This window comes from Aethalodelphis obliquidens, unplaced genomic scaffold, assembly GCF_003676395.1.
Source record: "Aethalodelphis obliquidens isolate GAN/ISIS:26980383/991018 unplaced genomic scaffold, ASM367639v1 scaffold5, whole genome shotgun sequence".
NCBI lineage: Eukaryota > Metazoa > Chordata > Mammalia > Artiodactyla > Delphinidae > Aethalodelphis > Aethalodelphis obliquidens.
The window spans coordinates 55473826-55498017 of record NW_020837949.1 but is presented as its reverse complement, the minus strand read 5'-3'; the positions used below and the strand labels follow the sequence as shown (position 1 = coordinate 55498017).

The following is a 24192-nucleotide window of genomic DNA, read 5'->3' as shown; positions in this document are numbered from 1 at the left end:
CATCTGTTTTTCTAGATTCTTTCACTGTTAATTATCAAACAGTCAGTTTATATCTGCTACCTATATTTCTTCTACATTTAATCTCCACTTCAGTATGACCCTATTCTGATCACTGTACTAAAATTGCACTCTTTCACATCACTAAGAACTTCCTAAGAGCTAAATTCTTATCACTGTCCTCAATTCTTGTTTTTAATCTGAAACTGCTAATAATCCATTTATATCCTGACCTCTGTATCACCTCGGTTTCCATAACTACACTTTTTTTTTTTTTGCGGCACGCGGGCCTCTCACTGCCATGGCCTCTCCCGTTGCGGAGCACAGGCTCCGGACATGCAGGCTCAGAGGCCATGGCTCACGGGCCCAGCCACTCCGCGGCATGTGGGATCCTCCCGGACCGGGGCACGAACCCGTGTCCCCTGCATCGGCAGGCGGGCTCTCAACCACTGCGCCACCAGGGAAGCCCTACTACACATCTTTTTAACAGACCTCTTAATTTTTTTCAGTACAATCTTTTACCCATGAAGATGGCTTCACTTTCCTATCCCCTTACTGGAAGCAAATTCACTTCCTGAATCTATTTACTTCTCCATACACATTCCCTCCTTTCAGAGAGCACATCTACTCTTAAAGTCACTTATCTTTCAATGGTTTCTATGAATACACTTTGTAAGCTGTAAACTTTTATCAGAACCCAAATAATAGACTGTGGTAGCAGAATCATGGTTTCTCTCAAAGGGCTTCTACTATCATTTCTGTGATAATTCTTAATTCTCTTTCACCCTGTCTAATGTGACCTTTAGACCATATTCTAACTTCTCAGAGTCCCATTTCTCTTGCATATTTCATCATTATATCATATTCAGTTGAGCTCCCCCCAAAATAACAGTCTTCTCTCTTAGGGCCTCAGTTTCTTGCCATAACATTCTTATCCTCCCAGTCACTTAACATACACATACACTTTCAGTTGCTTTTAAAACTTTTCTTCCATGCAACATTATTTTTGAGCAGTCGTTGTTTGCCAGGTACTATTTTAGAAGTTAGGCATATTGTTAAGAAAACAGATTAACTCCCTGCCCTTATAGTGTTTGCATACAAGGGAGGTTAGGAGAAAAGAACTGCATTGAACAATTTAAAAGAATTTAATAACTCCTGAAACATGAGTCAAAAAAATAGATATCAATAACTGGAAACTCTATTTTAATTCTCAAAGTTTAGTATTAACATATGCTTTGATAAAGACATGCTTTAATAAAGATTTTATATTTTACTTATACCAAAAGACAGGCTCCTTTTATTTCCAAGGAAGCACAAGAAGCTATCCTGTAAAATCTAAGGAATAAGCACTCTAATTCCCCATTTTATACATGACTTTCCTAAGAAGCTACAACTAATGAACTGTATATCCAAACTAGAAGATGCTGACTCCAAAGTCTAAACAGTCTTTTTGCTACATTAAGTAGTAACTATTTATGAATATGAATTTAGTTTCCCATGAAAGAAGCACTGTGATATGGTATAATGTAAACTAGGTTCAGAGAGATACAGAGGCAAACTAGCTCCTAAACTGTAAACTACCCTTCTTTTGCTGTATTATTCTGCCTGAGAAGAGGGGAAAGTGATGCCTGCTGTTGCAGGTACCATAAAGTTAAAGGAAATGGGGATAAAATAAGGCCTTACTGCAAATGGGTAATTTACTTTATGGGAACTAAAGTATTTTGTCCTGGCTAGGTATATTCCTTTGTATACCCATATATGTCATGTGTCAGGAATCTAGGCAAGCTTAGCCAGGGTCTATACTGAAGCTAGCAGGCAGGTATGCCAGATTACATGAGGCAGCATGAGAAAATAATGGCCATCAATCTGTTAGAAAGTTTAAGCAAGGTTACACATGGTGAAATAACTGAAGCTATCTAAAACACAAATAGTTAAAACAGAGTTGGTATTTTACTTAATGATGATGCGTAAATGCTATTTATCCTTATTCTACATGACATAGTGTTAAGAAGAGTAATTTAATTCCAAAATCAACTAATCATTTAAAATAATCATGATTTGTCATTTTCTCTGTACTACGTAAATAAATTTTGAAAAACAAAAGATACACAGATTAAAGAGATGACAGCTGCTTATTCTTAGGAAAGGAGAGCAATAAGGTAATTTCTGATTCTAGTATAGGATCTTAAAGGCTTTAATAAAGAAATTATGAGCCACTGATCTCCAAACAATTAAGAACAAAGAAAACACCAGAGACAGGTGTCTAAAGTCGTATTAAGCCCACAGACACCCCAAAACACACCACTTGACGTGGCCCTGCCCAACAGAGGGATAAGATCCAGCTCCGCCCACCAGAACACAGTCCCCGCCACCAGGAAGCCTACACAAGCCACTGGACCAGCCTCGCCCACTGGGGGCAGACACCAGAAGCAAGAGGAACTACAACCCTGCAGCCTGACAAAAGGAGACAAAACACAGTAAGTTAGTAAAAAATGAGAAGACAGAGAAATATGTTGCAGACAAAAGAGCAAGATAAAAACCCACAACAAAATGAATGAAGAGGAAATAGGCAATCTACCTGAAAAAGAATTCAGAGTAATGGTAGAAATGATGATCCAAAATCTTGAAAATAGAATGGAGAAAATACAAGAAATATTTAACAAGGATCTAGAAGAACTAAAGAACAAATGAACAGTGATGAACAACACAATAAATGAAATTTAAAATACACTAGAAGGAATCAACAGCAGAACAACCGAGGTGGAAGAAAGGATAAGTGACCTGGAAGATAAAATAGTGGAAATAACTACTGCAGACCAAAATAAAGAAAAAAGAATGAAAAGAATTAAAGACAGTCACAGGGACCTCTGGGACAACATTAACGCACCAACATTTCAATTATAGGGGTCCCAGAGGAAAAAGAGAAAGCATCTGAGAAAATATGTGAAGAGATTATAGTGGAAAACTTCCCTAATATGGGGAAGGAAACAGTCAATCAAGTCCATGAAGCGCAGAGTCCCAGACAGGATAAACCCAAGGAGAAACAAGACGAGACACGATTAACCAAGCTAACAAAAATTAAATACAAAGAAAAAATATTAAAAGCAGCAAGGGAAAAGCAACAAATAACATACAAGGGAATCTCCATAAGGTTATCAGCTGATCTTTCAGCAAAAACGCTGCAGGCAAGAAGCGAGTGGCAGGATATAATTAAAGTGATGAAAGGGAAAAAACTACAACCAAGATTACTCTACCCAACAAGGTTCTCATTCAGATTTGATGGAGAGATCAAAAGCTTTACAGACAAGCAAAAGCTAAGAGAATTCACGAACACCAGACCAGCTTTGCAACAAATGCTAAAAGAACTTCTCGAGGTAGGAAACTCAAGAGAAGAAAAAGACCTACAAAAACAAACCCAAAACAATTAAGAAAATGGTAATAGAAACATACATATTGATAATTACCTTACATGTAAATGCATTAAATGCTCCAATCAAAAGACACTGACTGGATAAATGGATACAAAAACAAGACCCAATATATGTTGTCTACAGCAGACCCACTGCAGACCTAGGGACACATACCGGCTGAAAGTGAGGGGACAGAAAAAGATACTCCATGCAAATGGAAATCAAAAGAAAGATGGAGTAGCATTACTCATATCAGACAAAATAGACTTTAAAATGAAGACTAACAAGAGATAAGGAAGGACACTACATAATGATTATGGGAACAGTCCAAGAAGAAGATATAGCAATTGTAAATATTTATCCACCCAACATAGGAGCACCTCAATACATCAGGCAAACCCTAATGGGCATAAAAAGGGAAATCAACATTAACACAAAAATAGTGGGGGATTTTAACACTCCACTTACACCAATGGATAGATCATCCAGACAGAAAATTAATAAGGAAACACAAGCCTTAATGACACATTGGACCAGATAGACTTAACTGATATTTATAGGACATTCTATCCAAAAGTAGCAGGATTCACTTTCTTCTCAAGTGCACAGAAAACATTCTGCAGGGTAGATCACACCTTGGGTCACAAAGCAAGCCTTGGTAAATTTAAGAAAATTGAAACCATACCAAGCATCTTTTTCAACCACAACACTATGAGATTAGAAATGAATTATAGGATAAAATCTGTAAAAAACACAAATACATGGTGGCTAGACAATACGCTACTAAAGAGCAAAGAGATCACCGAAGAAATCAAAGAGGGCATAAAAAAATACCTAGAGACAAATGACAATGAAAACACGATGACCCAAAACCTATGTGATGCAGCAAAAGCAGTTCTAAGAGGGAAGTTTATAGCAATACAATCCTACCTCAAGAAACAAGAAACATCTCAAATAAACAACCTAACCTTACACCTAAAGCAATTCGGGAAAGAAGAACAAAAAAACCCCAGAGTTAGCAGAAGAAAAGAAATCATAAAGATTAGATCAGAAATAAATGAAGAAAAAATGAAAGAAATGATAGCAAAGATCAATAAAACTAAAACTTGGTTCTTTGAGAAGATAAACAAAATTGATAAACCATTAGCCAGACTCATCAAGAAAAAACGGGAGAAGACTCAAATCAATAGAATTAAAAATGAAAAAGGAGAAGTTACAACTGACACCACAGAAATACAAAGGATCATAAAAGACTACTACAAGCAACTATATGCCAATAAAATGGACAACCTGGAAGAAATGGACAAATTCTTAAAAAACTACAACCTTCCAAGACTGGACCAGGAAGAAATAGAAAATATGAACAGACCAATCACAAATACTGAAATTGAAAATGTGATTAAAAATCTTCCAACAAACAGTCCACGACCAGACGGTTTCACAGGTGAATTCTATCAAACATTTAGAGAAGAGCTAATACGTATCCTTCTCAAACTCTTCCAAAAAATTGCACAGGATGGAACGTGCCCAAACTCATTCTATGAGGCCACCATCACCCTGATACCAACAGCAGACAAAGATATCACAAAAAAAGAAAATTACAAGCCAATATCACTGATGAACATAGATGCAAAAATCCTCAACAAGATACTAGCAAACTGAATCTGGCAACACATTAAAAAAATCATACACCATGATCAAGTGGGATTTATACCAGGGAGGCAAGGATTCTTCAATATATGCAAATCAATCAATGTGATACACCATATTAACAAATTGAAGAATAAAAACCATACGATCATCTCAATAGATGCAGAAAAAGCTTCTGACAAAATTCAACATCCACTTATGATAAAAACTCTCCAGAAAGTGGGCAGAGGGAACCTACCTCAACATAATAAAGGCCATATATGACAAACCCACAGCAAACATTACTGTCAATGGTAAAAAACTGAAAGCATTTCCTCTAAAATCAGGAACAAGACAAGAGTGCCCACTCTCTCCACTATTATTCAACATAGTATTGGAAGTCCTAGTCACAGCAATCAGAGAAGAAAAAGTAATAAAAGGAATCCAAATTGGCAAAGAAGTAGTAAAAGTGTCACTGTTTGCAGATGACATGATACTATACATAGAAAATCCTGAAGATGCCACCAAAAAACTACTAGAGCTAATTAATGAATTTAGTAAAGTTGCAGGATACAAAATTAATACACAAAAATCTCTTGTATTCCTATATACTAACAATGAAAGATCAGAAAGAGAAATTAAGGAAACAATCCCATTTACCATTGCAACAAAAAGAATAAAATACCTAGGAATAAACCTACTTAAGGAGGCAGAAGACCTGTACACAGAAAACTATAAGATAATAATGAAAGAAATCAAAGATGACACAGATGGAGACATATATCATGTTCTTAGATTGGAAGAATCAATATTGTGAAAATGACTATACACCGAAAGCAATCTACAGATTCAGTGCAATCCCCATCAAATTACCAATGGGATTTTTCATAGAAAAGAACAAGAAATTTTACAATTTGCACAGAAACACAAAAGACCTCGAATAGCAAAAGCAATCTTGAGGAAAAGAAATGGAGCTGGAGGAATCAGACTCCCTGACTTCAGACTATACTACAAAGCTACAATAATCAAGACAGTATAGTGCTGGCACAAAAACAGAAATATAGATCAATGGTTCAGGATAGAAAGCCCAGAGATAAACCCATGCACCTATGGTCACTTAATCTATGACAAAGAAAGCCAGTATATACAATGGAGTGAAGACAGCCTCTTCAATAAGTGGTGCTGGGAAAACTGGACAGCTACATGTAAAAGAATGAAATTAGAACACTCCCTAACACCATACACAAAAATAAACTCAAAATGGATTAAAGACGTAAATGAAAGGCCAGACACTATAAAACTCTTAGAGGAAAACATAGGCGGAACACTCTTTGACATAAATTGCATCAAGATCTTTTTTGATCCACCTCCTAGAATAATGAGATTAAAAACAAAAATAAAGAAATGGGACCTAATTAAACTTAAAAAGCTTTGCACAGCAAAGGAAAGCATAAACAACATGAAAAGATAACCCTCAGAATGGGAGAATATATTTGCAAACAAATCAACTGACAAAGCATTAATCTCCAAATATACAAACAGCTCATGCAGCTCAATATCAAAAAAACAAACCCAATCAAAAAATGGGTGGAAAACCTAAATAGACATTTCTCCAAAGAAGACATACAGATGGCCAACAAACATAAGAAAAGATGCTCAACATCACTGATTATTTGAGCAATGCAAATGAAAACTACAATGAGGTATCACCTCACACTGGTCAGAATGGCCATTATCAAAAAATCCACAAACAATAAATGCTGGAGAGGTTGTGGAGAAAAGGGAAGCCTCTTGCACTGTTGATGGGAATGTAAATTGATAGAGCCACTATGGAGAACAGTAGGGAGATTCCTTAAAAAACGAAAAACAGAACTACCATATAACCCAGCAATCCCATTACTGGGCATAGACACATGCACCCCCAATGTTCACTGCAGCACTATTTACAAAAGCCAGGACATGGAAGCAACCTAAATGTTCATCAACAGAAGAATGAAATAAAGAAAATGTGGTACATATATACAATGGAATATTACCCAGCCATAAAAAGGAACAAAACTGGGTCATTTGTAGAGACGTGGATGGACCTAGAGACTCATACAGAGTGAAGTAAGTCAGAAAGAGAAAAACAAATATCGTATATTAAAGCATATATGTGGAACCTGAAAAAATTGGTTTAGACAATCGTATATACAAAGCAGAAATAGAGACACAGACATAGAGAACAAATGTATGGATACTAAAGGGATAAGGCAGGCTGGGATGAATTGGGAGGCTGGGATTGACATATATACACTATTGATACTATGTATAAAATAGATAACTAATGAGAACCTACTATAATAGCCCAGGGAACTCTATTCAATGTTGTGTGGTACCTAAATGGGAAGGAAATTCAAAAAAGAGGGGATATATGTATTCGTATTGCTGATTCACTTTGCTGTACAGTAGAAACTAACACAATATTATAAAGCAACTATACTCCAATAAAAATTAAAAGAAAACACCAAACACTTTAGGCTGAAGTTGAAAGTTAAGTATAAAGTAAAAATATAAGTGTGAAGTATATGGCTAAATCATAAAAACAGTAATTAAAAGAGAATATATAGTCACTCTTTCTTTAGGTCTTTAAATACTCATTCAATAGAATGATAACCAGAGGATGGAGACAGATATATTCCTTCTTAGAGGAACCAGGAATATTGATCAGATCAGCAATTTTTAAACTTTTTGGTAGTAGACTTTTACAACTTTCACAACTTTAAAAATTACTGAAGATTCCTATTGGGAGATTGGGATGGACATATACACACTACTATATATAAAATAGGTAACTAATAAGGACCTACTGTATATTACAGGGAACTCTACTCAATACTCTGTAATGTGAAAAGAATCTAAAAAAGAGTGGATATATGTACATGTATAACTCATTCACTTTGCTGTACAGCAGAAACACAACATTGTAAATCAAGTATACCCCAATAAAAATTTAAAAATGAAAAGATTCCTAAGAACTTTGTTTATGTGAATTATATAGATATTCATCATATTAAAAATTAAAAGATATTTTAAAACATTTATTAATTAAAAAATAAACTCATTACATATTTAACATTCCTAATATCATTACATAGTTAACATTCCTAATATCTTAAAATGAAAAAATAACTATACATTTTTTGAAAATTAAGTGAGCACAATGGCATTGTTTTACATGTTTACAAATTTTATTTAATATCTGGCTAACAGAAGACAGACAGATTCTCATAGCATTCAATGTGTTGTGATATGTGTCATTTGGGTTCAAGCATATGAAAAAAATCCAGCCTTATATAATCACAAAAGGGAGAAGTATTTTAAAATAGCCTTTTCAAATAACTGTGAATAGTCATATTTGATACTATGCTAAAAATTCAACAAGTGGTCATTTCTTAAAGATTACTTGCAATATAAAATATGATATCTTATGAAATGAACTTTTGTACTGTATTACATTAAAATCCATTGGTCTACCTTGCATTTTGAATAAATCTTTTACCCATGCATAATTGTAAAAAACCATATACTGATCTTCTGAAAAATACTAATTCAGTGAGTTACACAGAGCTTCTAGATTTTTGTCACATTTCATTATACAATATTTTAAAAAATCATATTAATTTATATCACCACCACTCTTATTCAGAAAAGTCCCTAAGTAATGGGAAACTATCAAGCTGAAGGCAGCAAATATAAGTTTTCAAAATTCCAATATTCACTTGAAAACTCAAATTTTATCATTAGCAACAAATACTCTCAGTTTTCCCTTGAATTGATAGGCTCACTTATGTCATACATTTTCAAGAAAAATGTCAGCCAGCCAGTATCCCAGTCTGAATGTTGTTAATTTAAAATGTTGTTTCACGAAAAAATAAGTAGTTCAATTCATACCTCAAACAAAAGTACAAGTGCTCTTTCTCAAACCTAACATCATACAGCAGCAGAAGTGATTTATGAATTCTTCACATTTGTCACATAGAATATTAAGAAGATGTGTAATCGAGGATGGAGATTAAATAAAATTAGTAATTTTAATGCTTCATTGAGGACATTTTAAGTGAAACGGCTTTTTTTTTAAAAAAAAAAACAGCAAGAGCCCGGCAGAGAGGAATCCAATTACTAGTAAGGTTTGGTGCCACTTCCTTGATTCATCTAAAGGCGTCAGCAGTTTTATCCTCTGCTTTTTGAACTGCAACTGCAAATGTCAACGCAGTGAAAAAAAGGCAAATAACATCTTAAAATTAGTATAAAAATAGTTTTGACCTACTGCACCTCCTTGAAAGAGTCTCAGGATCTAGGAGTCCTCAGAACACACTTTAAAACTCACTGGATTACATATGGAAACAACCTAAATGTCCATCAACAGATGAATGGATAAAGAAGATGCGGTACATGTACACAATGAAATACTGCTCAGCCATAAAAAAGAAAGAAAAAATGCCATATGCAGCAACATGGATGGACCTAGAGATTACCATACTAAGTAAGTCAGTCAGACAGACAAAGACAAATACCATATGATATCATGATATGTGGAATCTAAAATATTACACAAATGAACCTATCCAGGAAACAGAAACAAAATCAGGGACACAGAATAGACTGGTGGTTGCCAAGGGGGTCGGGGGTAGGAGAGGGTAGGAGTGGGAGTTTGGGATTAGCAGATGCAAATTGGTATATACAGAATGGATAAACAACAAGGTCTTACTGTACAGTACAGGGAACTATATTCAATATCCTGTGATAAACCATAATGGAAAGGAGTATGAAAAAGAATGTGTGTGTGTGTATATAAATATATATAAACACATAACTGAATCACTTTGCTGTACAGCAGAAATTAATACAACACTGTAAATCAACTATACTTGAATAAAATAAATTAAAAAAAAGACTCACTGGATTAGATAACTTTCTTATACAATGTTTCCTAATTTCATAAAGTATATTTTAAATTATACTATAAATAGTTAGAATATATTTTGCTACTTGATTTCTTTTATATTAAAATATACATATTACCTTAGTAATAATAATATTTAAATACATTTTACCTTGGTATTCTAAGCAAGTTTTAATTAATCACATAACAAGACTTGATATTAAATATTATTATAGTGTTCAATATTCAGAAGCTAAAGCAACAGTTTTATAATTTCACTGAAAATGTTCAACTCAAAAAAAGAAAGCCTTAATAGATTAAGTAATCAAGAGTTAATCTATTGAGAGCATTACTAACTGTGTAGCAGTGTATTTGTAATATTTACAATCTAGTCAAAGAGATGAGTTTAATGACAATTGGATGGTTTAAAATCTAAGTTGTAGGAATTTCAGAGAACAGAAAGAATACTGCAGGTCAGAATAGTTGGTAATGAATTCATGAAAAGACAGAAACCAAGGGAGGACGTAAAGGACAAGAAATTAGAGAAGAAAGAAGACATTTCAGAATCAAGGACCAACAGGAATAAAGCTAAGGGGGTGGCATTTTTAAAAGTGGGGAAAGCAAGAGGGAGGGTAACCAGATTGACTGATATGATCATGTTAGAGAACAATGAGAGATTAGGCTGAATCGGTAGAATTAGGGCATAGAAAAGTTGGCTTCAGAAGCCAAATAGAATAAGGCAGATGGTAGTGTAGTTACAGTTTTCTCATGATAGAACATTGAAAAGGCTATACTTTTAGCAAGATTAACCTGGACATGAGATTATAGGAGAAAAAGACTTGCAAAAAGATCATTCAGGAGTCAGGTATTTTCAGTATTGGAAGAAGGGGTTGGTAAGAGTGAACAAAGCTTGGGGCAACGGGAATGCAAAGAAGAGAATCCAAGAGATAAGACTTAGTGAACTTTGCATTAGTAGCAGGTTAGGTAAAGGAAGAGTAAGGAGTAAGTCAAAGATGATTGGAAGTTATTTAGGGTTACAAACATGAGAGGTAATAATATTATATGCTAGGCACCATGAGACATATAAAACATTAATTGTCCCACAAGTTTCATGTGTATCTATTTTATAGACAGGGAAACTTAAGTTCAGAGTGACTAATTTGTTTTGCTAATAAGTGTTTTAGGCAGCCCTGACATATAGGCTTATTTGACTATAGAGATAAGAGGTTATCACAGTGTTGAAAAGCCTACAGCCTACAGTCATCTGCCTGGGCAAATAGCTTTACCATTTACAAGCTGCAGAGTTCTGACAAGTTGCTTAATCTTTCGGTGCTTCAGTTTTCTCACCTCTGAAATGCAGATGATTAACGAACTCACAGAGCTGTAATGAGGATTAAGTGAGACAATGCATGTAGAGCACTGTTAATAGTGCCTAGAAAATAGTAAGGCCTCACCATCACCCTGATACCCAAACCAGACAAAGATACTACAAAAAAAGAAAATTACAGACCAGTATCACTGATGAATACAGATGCAAAAATCCTCAACAAAATACTAGCAAACAGAATCCAACAACACATTAAAAGGATCATACACCATGATCAAGTGGGATTTATCCCAGGGATGCAAGGATTCTTCAGTATATGCAAATCAATCAATGTGATACACCATATTAACGAACTGAACAAGAAAAACCATATGATCATCTCAATAGATGCAGAAAAAACTTTTGACAAAATTCAACACCCATTTATGATAAAAATTCTCCAGAGAGTGGGCATACAGGGAACCTACCTCAACATAATAAAGGCCATATACGACAAACCCACAGCAAACATCATTCTCAATGGTGAAAAACTGAAAGCATTTCCTCTAAGATCAGGAACAAGATAAGGATGTCCACTCTCACCACTATTATTCAACATAGTTTTAGAAGTCCTAGTGATGGCAATCAGAGAAGAAAAAGAAATAAAAGGAATACAAATTGGAAAAGAAGAAGTAAAACTGTCACTGTTTGCAGATTACATGATACTATGCATAGAGAATCCTGAAAATGCCACCAGAAAACTACTAGAGCTAATCAATGAATTTGGTAAAGTTGCAGGATACAAAATTAATGCACAGAAATCTCCTGCATTCGTATACACTAATGATGAAAAATCTGAAAGAGAAATTACGGAAACACTCCCATTTACCATTACAACAAAAAGAATAAAATACCTAGAAATAAACCTACCTAGGGAGACAAAAGACCTGTATGCAGAAAACTATAAGACACTGATGAAAGAAATTTAAGATGATACCAACAGATGGAGAGATATACCATGTTCTTGGATTGAAAGAATCAACATTGTGAAGATAACTATACTTCCCAAAGCAATCTACAGATTCAATGCAATCCCTATCAAATTACCAATGGCATTTTTTACAGGACTAGAACAAAAAATCTTAAAATTTGTATGGAGACACAAAAGACCCCGAATAGCCAAAGCAGTCTTGAGGGAAAAAAACGGAGCTGGAGGAATGAGACTCTCTGACTTCAGACTATACTACAAAGCTACAGTAATCAAGACAATATGGTTCTGGCACAAAAACAGAAACATAGATCAATGGAACAAGATAGAAAGCCCAGAGATAAACCCACGCACCTATGGTCAACTAATCTATGACAAAGGAGGCAAGGATATACAATGGAGAAAAGACAGTTTCTTCAATAAGTGGTACTGGGAAAAGTGGACAGCTACATGTAAAAGAATGAAATTAGAACACTCCCTAACACCATACACAAAAATAAACTCAAAATGGATTAGTGACCTAAATGTAAGACCAGACACTATAAAACTCTTAGAGGAAAACATAAGAAGAACACTCTTTGACACAAATCACAGCAAGTTCTTTATTGATCCACCTCCTAGAGTAATGGAAATAAAAACAAAACAAACAAAAAAGAAAACAGCAAGGCCTCAATGTGTTTGCCATTATTTTATTAGTACAATATGTTAGTGTCATTAACATAGGGAAGACCCAGTTTTGGAAGAAAAAGTATAACAATATGAGTTGGAGGCGGCTTCTAAGTGGGTATTTTACAAGAAATGAAAATAAAAGATAAATGCAAAAAGGAGAGGTTATAGAAATACCTGTTTTTAAGTCAAAAAATACCTATTTTAGGGGATTCCCTGGTGGCGCAGTGGCTGAGAGTCCGCCTGCCGATGCAGGGGATGCGGGTTAGTGCCCCGGTCCAGGAGGATCCCACGTGCCGCGAAGCCGCTGGGCCTGTGAACCGTGGCCGCTGGGCCTGCGCGTCTGGAGCCTGTGCTCCGCAGCGGGAGAGGCCACAACGGTGAGAGGCCCGCGTATCGCAAAAAAAAAAAAAAAAAAAAAAAAAGAGAAATACCTATTTTATTTTCAAGAGGTTACAAAAATAACTACTTGATAGTCATAGGCCTGGAAAACGTAAATTATTTATGGAATTTTTGTCATTCACAAATCCTGATCATAAAGATATTTCCTGTGCCATGATTTTATGATATTTCTACTTACTTTGTGTAAGATACTATGCTAGATGCTAGAAGTATTAAGAAGGTCCTTTAAAAAAGCTGTACTTTAGGTAGGCAAAGAGAAGATACACAAAATTATAAAATACAATGACATAGTGTATACCAAACAAGTAATACAAACAAACAAAAAAGAATCATAGAAGTTCAAAAAAGACTAAAGTTCCTATGGGTTGTGACAGGCTAAGAAGATAGATAAAGTGTGCCTAGGACCTTGAAGGAAGGCTAAAATTTAGGTAAGAAAGAGAAAGCTGAGAGGAGTGGGATACTCCTGGCAGAAAGAGCACAATGAACATGGCAGACAACACACATGGCATGATTCAGGGATACCAAAAAGAGCAGCTTATTTTGAACGACAAATTTGTATAAAAAGAAATAGAGAAAGGACTGAAAAGTTTTTTGTCAAGTTCTAAAGTGCTCAGGATATTGGTTGAAGAATTATATTTCACTGCATAAGCAAAGAAGTGTTTCTTTGTCTCCTAGCATCAGACTTCCATAACTGAATAATCTACTTCTAAAGACTAAATTTGTTTTGGAATTACTTTTCTATCCTTTGCTTCTTTCATCTTATAAGCTAGCAAACACCATGTAATTAGGAAGAATCTTCACATATTTGCTGCCACTAATGCTTTCTTGTTGAAGAGATTTTTTTTAAGTTTCTTAGTATTTTCAGTTCCAAGGAAATGGTTTGCTTTTAGAAAAGTTTTTTCAAGTAACTGAACCCCATTAAAAGAAGAAAACTCAAATCTGATCATGAATAGGTAAGGTAAACACATTAGTTTTTCAACTTAAATTGCCTAGGGCACAATTCCCTGCAATTTTTTGAGTTGATAAGTACTTTTCTAGAATTGAAATGTTGTAAATTAAAAACTACACTATTATAAAAAGTTCATACTATGAAACATACTGAGGATCAAAATGTATTTTACAGTAAAAATAATATGTGAACTAACCTCACTACTGAAACCTTTGGTCTAATTTAGGCATAATAAAAAATGATACTTAATAATTTATGCATATTCAATTCTACAAAGTTTAATTCACTATAATACCACATAACATGCACACATGTATGCATATATTTTCTAAAGATCAGGTTTTTTCTTTCCTTTCTCTAACTTGTTATCAATTGCTTTACAGTAATACTTACCCTAATATTCTATTCATTCCATGTCTAGCAGCATAGTGTAATGGCGTATTGTGCTGGTAGGGCTCCCCGTAAGATGTATTTGGATCAAGGGATTCTTTTAGCTGAGGGTTGTTTTCATATATTTGGCAGGCCAGGTTTTCATCACCATTGATGAGTGCTTTACGGAATTTGGTGGTTGTATTTCCCATGTTTTGTTTTGTTTTTTTCTGATAGGTAGTGGCACTTTTTCCTTCCCCCTTCAGCCACTTCTTGAATGCTTCTACAACATGTTTCACATTCTAATGGAGGAAAAAATTATTAAATTAGATTGTGAAAAACTAATTATGAAGCAGTATCCTAAAGAAACAGTATCATAATTAGGAACACTAATAAAATCTAGGAAGCATATGTAAGGGAACAAATTATACTAAATTTACCAAATTTATCTTAATAGGCAAAAAGTCTCAAACTTTTAATGTTACCCCAATTAACTTGTTAAACTATAACATTTTTCCACACAGAAACTGTTAAGGTTTCACAGGCTGCACTTTATACTATAAAAGTTACCTACATATATGTACTTTTCAATTTTCTCCTTCACATAGGCAGGAAATGAGCTTGATTAAATCTATGGATGAATACACTTAAATCCCTGTATAAATTATATATAAATCTGACTCAGCCAATTTGTAGGATAGTGAAAAATGTAGGAAATCTTCCTCATATAAGAACTCCAGAGAAGCAAGAAGAATTACAATCCTGCAGCCTATGGGAAAAAAAGCACATTCACAGAAAGATAGACAAAATGAAAAGGCAGAGGGCTATGTACCAGATGAAAGAACAAGATAAAACCCCACAAAAACAACTAAATGAAGTGGAGACAGGCAACCTTCCAGAAAAAGAATTCAGAATAATGATAGTGAAGGTAATCCAGGACCACAGAAAAAGAATGGAGGCGAAGATCGAGAAGATGCAAGAAATGTTTAACAAAGACCTAGAAGAATTAAAGAACAGAGAAACAGAGATGAATAATACAATAACTATGAAAACTACACTACAAGGAATCAATAGCAGAATAACTGAGGCAGAACAATGGATAAGTGACCTGGAAGACAGAATGGTGGAATTCACTGCTGCAGACAAGAATGAAGAAAAAATGAAAAGAAAGGAAGACAGCCTAACAGACCTATGAGACAACATTAAATGCAGTAACATTCGCATTATAGGGCTACCAGAAGGAGAAGAGAGAGAGAAAGGACCAGAGAAAATATTTGGAGAGATTATAGTCAAAAACTTCCCTAATATGGGAAAGGAAATAGCCACCCAAGTCCAGGAAGTGCAGAGAGTTCCATACAGGATAAACCCAAGGAGAAACACGCCGAGACACACAGTAATCAAACTGGCAAAAATTAAAGACAAAGAAAGATTATTAAAAGCAGCAAGGGAAAAATGACAAATAACATACAAGGGAACTCCCATAAGATTAACAGCTGATTTCTCAGCAGAAACTCTACAAGCCAGAAGGGAGTGGCATGATACACTTAAAGTGATGAAAGGGAAGAACCTACAACAAAGATTACTCTACCTGGCAAGGATCTCATTCAGATGTGATGGAGAAATCAAAAGCTTTACAGGCAAGCAAAAGCTAACAGAATTCAGCCCCACCAAACCAGCTCTACAACAAATGCTAAAGGAATTTCTCTAAGTGGGAAACACAAGAGAAGAAAAGGAACTACAAAAACAAACCCAAACAATTAAGAAAATGGTCATAGGAACATACATATCGATATTTACCTTAAACGTGAATGGATTAAATGCTCCAACCAAAAGACACAGGCTTGCTGAATGGATATAAAAACAAGACGCATTTATATGCTGTCTACAAGAGACCCACTTCAGACATAGGGACATATTCAGACTGAAAGTGAGGGGATGGAAAAAGATATTCCATGCAAATGGAAATCAAAAGAAAGCTGGAGTACCTATACTCATATCAGATAAAATAGACTTTAAAATAAAGAATGTTACAAGAGATAAGGAAGGACACTACATAATGATCAGAGGATCAATCCAAGAAGAAGATATAACAATTATAAATATAGATGCACCCAACATAGGAGCACCTCAATACGTAAGGCAACTGCTAACAGCTCTAAAAGACAAAATCGACAGTAACATGATAACAGTGGGGAAGTTTAACACCTCACTTACAACAATGGACAGATCATTGAAAATGAAAATAAATAAGGAAACACAAGCTTTAAATGACACAATAGACCAGATAGATTTAACTGATATTTATAGGACATTCCATCCAAAAACAGCAGATTACACTTTTTTCTCAAGTGCGCATGGATCATTCTCCAGGATAGATCACAACTGGGGCCACAAATCAAGCCTCAGTAAATTTAAGAAACTTGAAATCATATCAAGCATCTTTTCTGACCACAATGCTATGAGATCAGAAATGAATTACAGGGAAGAAAACGTAAAAAACGTAAACGCATGGAGGCTAAGCAATATATTACTAAATAACCAAGAGATCACTGAAGAAATCAAAGAGTAAATCAAAAAATACCTAGAGGCAAATGACAATGAAAACACGATGATCCAAAACCTACAGGATGCAGCAAAAGCAGTTCTAAGAGGGAAGTCTATAACTATACAAGCCTACCTCAAGAAACAAGTAAAATCTCAAATAAACAACCTAACTTTACACCTAAAGGAACTAGATAAAGAAGAACAAACAAAACCCAAAGTTAGCAGAAGGAAAGAAATCATAAAGATCAGAGCAGAAATAAATGAAACAGAAACAAAGAAAACAATAGCAAAGATCAATAAAACTAAAAGCTGGTGCTTTGAAAAGATAAACAAAATTGATAAACCATTAGCCAGACTCATCAAGAAAAAGAGGGAGAGGACTGAAGTCAATAAAACTAGAAATGAAAAAGGAGAAGTTACAACAGACACTGCAGAAATACAAAGCATCCTAAAGACTACCACAAGCAACTCTATGCCAATAAAATGGACAACCTGGAAGAAATGGACAAATTTTTACAAAGGTATAACCTTCCAAGACTGAACCAGAAAGAAACAGAAAATATGAAGAGACCAATCACAAGTAATGAAATTGAAACTGTGATTAAAAATCTTGCAGCAAACAAAAGTACAGGACCAGACGGCTTCACAGGTGAATTCTATCAAACATTTAGAGAAGAGCTAACACCCATCCTTCTCAAACTCTTCCAAAAAACTGCAGAGGAAGGAACACTCCCAAACTCATTCTATGAGGCCACCATCACCTTGATACCAAAACCAGACAAAGATACTACAAAAAAAGAATTACAGACCAATGTCACTGACGAATATAGATGCAAAAATGCTCAAGAAAATACTAGCAAACAGAATCCAACAACACGTTAAAAGGATCATACACCATGATCAAGTGGGATTTATCCGAGGGATGCAAGGATTCTTCAATATATGCAAATCAATCAATGAGATAAAACATATTAACAAATTGAAGAATAAAACCATATGATCATCTCAATAGACGTAGAAAAAGCTTTTGACAAAATTCTACACCAGTTGATGGTAAAAACTCTCCAGACAGTGGGCATAGAGGGAACCTACCTCAACATAATAAAGGCCATATATGACAAACCCACAGCAAACATCATTCTCAATGGTGAAAAACTGAAAGCATTTCCTCTAAGATCAGGAACAAGACAAAGATGTCTACTTTTGCCACTATTATTCAACATAGTTTTGGAAGTCCTAGCCACAGCAATCAGAAAAGAAAAGAAATAAAAGGAATACAAATTGGAAAAGAAGAAGTAAAACTGTCACTGTTTGCAGATGACATGATACTATACATAGAGAGTCCTGAAAATGCCACCAGTAAACTACTAGAGCTAATCAATGAATTTGGTAAAGTTGCAGGATACAAAATTAATGCACAGAAATCTCTTGCATTCATATACACTAATGATGAAAAATCTGAAAGAGAAATTAAGGAAACACTCCCGTTTACCATTGCAACAAAAAGAATAAAATACCTAGGAATAAACTTACCTAGGGAGGCAAAAGACCTGTATGCAGAAAACTATAAGACACTGATGAAAGAAATTAAAGATGATACCAACAGATGGAGATATATACCACGTTCTTGGATTGGAAGAATCAATATTGTGAAAATGACTATACTACCCAAAGTAATCTAGAGGTTCAATGAAATCCCTATCAAATTACCAATGGCATTTTTTACAGAACTAGAACTAAAAACCTTAAAATTTGTATGGAGACATAAAAGACCCTGAACAGCCAAAACAGTCTTGAGGGAAAAAAACGCAGCTGGAGGAATCAGACTCCCTGACTTCAGAGTATACTATAAAGCTACAGTAATCAAGACAATATGGTACTGGTACAAAAACAGAAACATAGATCAATGGAACAAGATAGAAAGCCCAGAGATAAACCCATGCACCTATGGTCAACTAATTTATGACAAAGGAGGCAAGGATATACAATGGAGAAAGGACAGTCTCTTCAATAAGTGGTGCTGGGAAAAGTGGACAGCTACATGTAAAAGAATGAAATTAGAACACTCCCTAACACCGTACACAAAAATAAACTCAAAATGGATTAGAGACCTAAATGTAAGACCAGACACTATAAAACTCTTAGAGGAAAACATAGGAGGAACACTGTTTGATGTAAATCAGAGCAAGATCTTTTTTGATCCACCTTGTAGAGTTATGGAAATAAAAACAAAAATAAACAAATGGGGCCTAATGAAACTTCAAGGCTTTTGCACAGCAAAGGAAACCATAAACAAGACGAAAAGACAACCCTCAGAATGGGAGAAAATATTTGCAAACGAATCATTCAACAAAGGATTAATCTCCAAAATATATAAACAGCTCATGCAGCTCAATATTAAAAAAACAAGCAACCCAATCCAAAAATGGGCAGAAGACCTAAATAGACATTTCTCCAAAGAAGATATACACATGGCCAAGAAGCACATGAAAAGCTGCTCAACATCACTAATTATTTGAGAAATGCAAATCAAAACCACAATGAGGTATCACCTCACACCAGTTAGAATGGGCATCATCAGAAAATCTACAAACAACAAATGCTGGAGAGGGTGTGGAGAAAAGGGAACCCTCTTGCACTGTTGGTGGGAATGTATATTGATACAGCCACTATGGAGAACAGTATGGATGTTCCTTAAAAAACTAAAAATAGAATTACCATACGATCCAGCAATCCTACTACTGGGCATATACCCAGAGAAAACTGTAATTCAAAAAGCCACATGCACCCCAATGTTCATTGCAGCACTATTTACAATAGCCAGGTCATGGAAGCAACCTAAATGCCCATCGAAAGACGAATGGTTAAAGATGTGGTACATATATATAATGGAATATTACTCAGCCATATAAAGGAATGAAATTGGGTCATTTGTTGAGACGTGGATGGATTTAGAGTGTCTTACAGAGTGAAGTAAGTCAGAAAGAGAAAAACAAATATCATATATTAACACATATTTGTGGAACCTAGAAAAATGGTACAGATGAACTGGTTTGCAGGGCAGAAATTGAGACACTGATACAGACAACAAACATATGGACACCAAGAGGGGAAAGCAGCAGGGGGGTGGGGGTGGTGGTCTGATGAATTGGGCGATTGGGATTGTCATGTATACACTGATGTGTATAAAACTGATGACTAATAAGAACCTGCTGTATAAAAAAATAAATAAAATTAAATTTAAAAATTAAAAAAAAAGGAACTCCAGAATGTGTAAATTACAGTAAAGGAAAAGTGAAACTGCTCAGTACTTACTTATAAGAGCCTCAGAGAAAAGATTTTTAAAATGTAAATATATAGTAGGACTACAAAACTCACAGCAAACGAATACAAGTGATTATAACTAATTATACACAGAACTATGGAAACTGATTATTCTACCACAATACTATTAAATTTATTTCCTTCTACTGTAAGTAATTCAAAACAAGGTTGAAAACATGAAATGTTTATGCCTACTATGTTTGGAAAGAGGTTATGATAAAGATCATACGGGTATTTACTAACTGAAGCAATGTGAGGTCGGTGGGGGAAGAAGGACATGGAAACAATCATTGAACTTGGAGTCTGAAATCTCGTATTTACCTACGCTAGCTGTGTAATTGTAATTACCCTCCAAAAGCCTCAGGTTCCTATGTGTACAGTAAAAGAAAACAAACATTTCTTAAGGACGACAGTAAGGATTATTAAGAAACTTTAAGTAGCTACCACAGCCCTTGGCTAATGTGCTTAATAAATGCTAGTTTTGTTCCATTTCAATAAATGTTTCTGAATCTACTCTTGAACCATTATCAAAATTAATGACAATGGAAACAGCTTATGCAAAGGCAGGTATGAAATAAAAGGCTTATTCAATTGGTGAGTATGGTGGAGTTTAGGGTCTCTTGGGCTGTACTAACAGGAGATAAAACTGAAGATAGGTTGGGGTCAGACTAAGAAATGTATACTTTAAGTTGTAAAGAACAGATAATTAAAGCCTCATATGCAGGGCAGTTATATGCTTTAGAATATTAGCTATTGTGACACTGTAGAAGATAGACTAGAGGCAGAAACACTTAGAGGCAGAATACAAAAGTCTATCACGTTACCCAATTAACTCGCTGGCAGGCTAGACATTAAAACATAGCTTTAAAAAAAAAAGTTGAAAATAATATGTACTTGTTCAACACAAGTGTTGCACAGGGTTGCAACAGTTTCAACAGAATACAATTTAAAGGACCAAAAAACAGATGAGTTGTTTTTGAAGCTTCCTATAAAACAGAAGCTCTCAACCTTGGCTGTACATTTAATAACCTGGAAAACTTCAAAGAATCCCATTGTCCAGGCTATAACTCAGACCAATGAAATAAGAATCTCTTAGGGGGTGGTCACAAGCACTGGTATTTAAGCTCTTTGGGTGATTTCAATGTGCATACACCACTGTTTAAAAAGCTCCTGGATCCCTCTAGCTAAATGGTCACATCAGAGTATGGAGATGAAGGTGAGCAGGCAAGGTAAGACATCTGCTAAGCCTGTTTTAGAGATAGGCGTTAACTATCTACTTAAGACACACACATTTTCTGGTTTATATCTATACTTAATGAGGTCATTACTTGGGTCTTTTAAGGGTTCTTTGTTATTGATTTCTCACTTTAAATATGCAAATACAATGCATAGTAGAGACTTTTGACAATATGGATAAAGAAAAAGGACAAAGAACTCATAGTCTATTTACTAACCACTGGTAGCATTTGATAAGTACTCATCCTATTTATAACGTATGTAAATATGTTTGTATACATATGTACAGTATAAATATTTATATACATAAATTAGATCATACTACATAATTATAAATTTTTTATTTAATTTTTCAGAGGGCTGCTGAATCTTTAATCTAAACTACTACTCCTTTATCATCTCGAATATTGAATGAGGAGCAAATCCCTTCTACACTCTATGCTTATCACAATATACTACAACCACTTTGGGGATCTTCTTAGCAACAGCCTAGATTTTATTTTTTACTTTTGTTTTTCATAGAACCTAGGAGCCTTGTGTTTATTCTCAGTGAAATCATCTGTACTTTTGTTGCACTGCCTTAAGCATTTTACGGGTTTATTATTCTTAATGAGAACTCTAGTTTATTATATTAATATATTTTAATCTATAACCAAATATAAAGGATATCATGTGGGTTCTAAAGGGTCTTTCCTAAGGATTTGGATACTTTCACTTGTTTTGGTCTTATCTTTCATCTCTGATAGAATGTAGCTCAAATTATGAACATTGTTAGAGTATTGGATTAGATTGATAACATGCTTTCCTTGATTTACATTAATCCTTTAGTGAAATGTTCTGTAAGAAAATAATTTCTACCCATACCCAAGATGTGAAAAAAGAAACATCTAAGAAGGCAATAATATCTTGGGGTGGTTACTTATAATATTAAGATACTTAAAAAATCAATAAAACTCTAAATGTGCATTAAATATGACTGTCACATGTTGAAAAGCATAATGGTATCTAGAAACTTTTTTGTGGTTCTCAGTTATTTTCAAGTCTGTTTCATTTTTAAAATATGAGTGTAATAGTCCTGAAAGGTACCAGGAAAGGCATTAAAACATTCACAGCTCCATTCCCTCTCAGATTTATTCTCACAAGTCTTGCCTAGAATTTGCCAGATGTGTCCTTTCACTTTTTCATAGCCACAGCTAGCACAGCCTGAAGTGACTGTTCCCTCTTTGTTTGAATCAAACACTTCAAACTCCAAGATAAATCTATGTATAGAGCTTTATGAAGCAAATGACAGACTATCAAAGAGGCAAAAATAATTCATTATTCTGGGCTTCTAAAATCTAGGCAAAGTCTCAACATCTTTGACTAGCAAAGCACAGCACTTGATAAGTATTTAATGAAAAAGTGAAAAATGTAACTTGTCAACAGACTCCAGAAAACTTTCCCTAATTTACTGAATAACTTTTAATGTGAAGGGCTCTATAATTTTTACTTTAAATCTTTGTCTCTCAACCTGTCCATTCATAGGTTAATAATCTACATCAAAAACTCAAGTGCACTTAAATTAATAAACTACTCCCAGGAATCTTTTATAGAAGATGAAGTTCTTCAGAAATAAATAACCAACTCCTAATGTAATTTATCATTTTCCACAAAAGTAAATTACTTTTAAAGTCATTATTATGGACTGAAGGTTGATCTCAACAAAATTATTGGCTCCCACTCTTTGTTTAACTGGTATTAAAGATAGCCTTTAGAAATATGATGTCAAACTGGTGAGTCTATTGAGGAATCTTACATCTACTTGTAAAGTTACTTACTGTAGCAGCTGGTCTCTATGCACCTCTGCCCCCCTAACATATGCCCCTTGATGTTAACCCTATTACTATAAAAAATTAAAAAATTTTAAGCCATATTATAGTTTATTATAAACAAAAACCTCTCTTTGAGTGCAAACATGAATTAACACAATTGGAGGTATAGTTTAAATGTCACATATACTATTGAAGTGTTAGCTTATATCCACAAAAAAAAATAAAACAAAGAATAACAAAAACAATTTAAACTTATTGTAACAAGAAAACTGAAATGTTATAAAAGTATTGATTTTTCATTAATTATAATGCATAGAATCATAGAAACAGAAACGACATTTAAATCATCCCAGCCTATCTTTCCAAATTTAATACTAAAAGATTTTGAACATTCATGGCTTGTTGTTTGCCTTCATCATTATATTTTGGGAAATCTACTTTATTCCTCTTGTTGAAGTTTAATGCTTCAGTAGGACTGAAATTTATATTACTGAATGTACACTCAGTTCACAGCACCTCTAAACAATGTATGGTTTAGTGCAGGTGTCAGCAAACTTTTTCTGTAAAAGGCCAGATAGGAAATATTAAAATATTTACTTAGTGAATCATTTGTCTTCAATGAGCCATATGATCTCTG

The 24192-nt window shown here is 34.6% G+C and overlaps 1 protein-coding gene across 7 annotated transcripts in view; it reads right to left on the bottom strand.

Annotated features, from left to right (window-relative positions):
* Window positions 1-24192, bottom strand: part of ANKIB1 (ankyrin repeat and IBR domain containing 1) — a 158722-nt gene that overhangs the window by 72665 nt on the left and 61865 nt on the right. For 6 of the 7 annotated variants that reach the window (XM_027102428.1, XM_027102429.1, XM_027102425.1 and 3 more), the window contains one exon: window positions 14665-14942. In XM_027102428.1, the coding sequence (XP_026958229.1) occupies window positions 14665-14852 (188 nt within the window). In that variant the 5' untranslated portion in view covers window positions 14853-14942. Of the gene's footprint in view, window positions 1-13119; window positions 13173-14664; window positions 14943-24192 lie in introns of those variants that run through there. The other variant, XM_027102432.1, reaches the window with a different exon arrangement.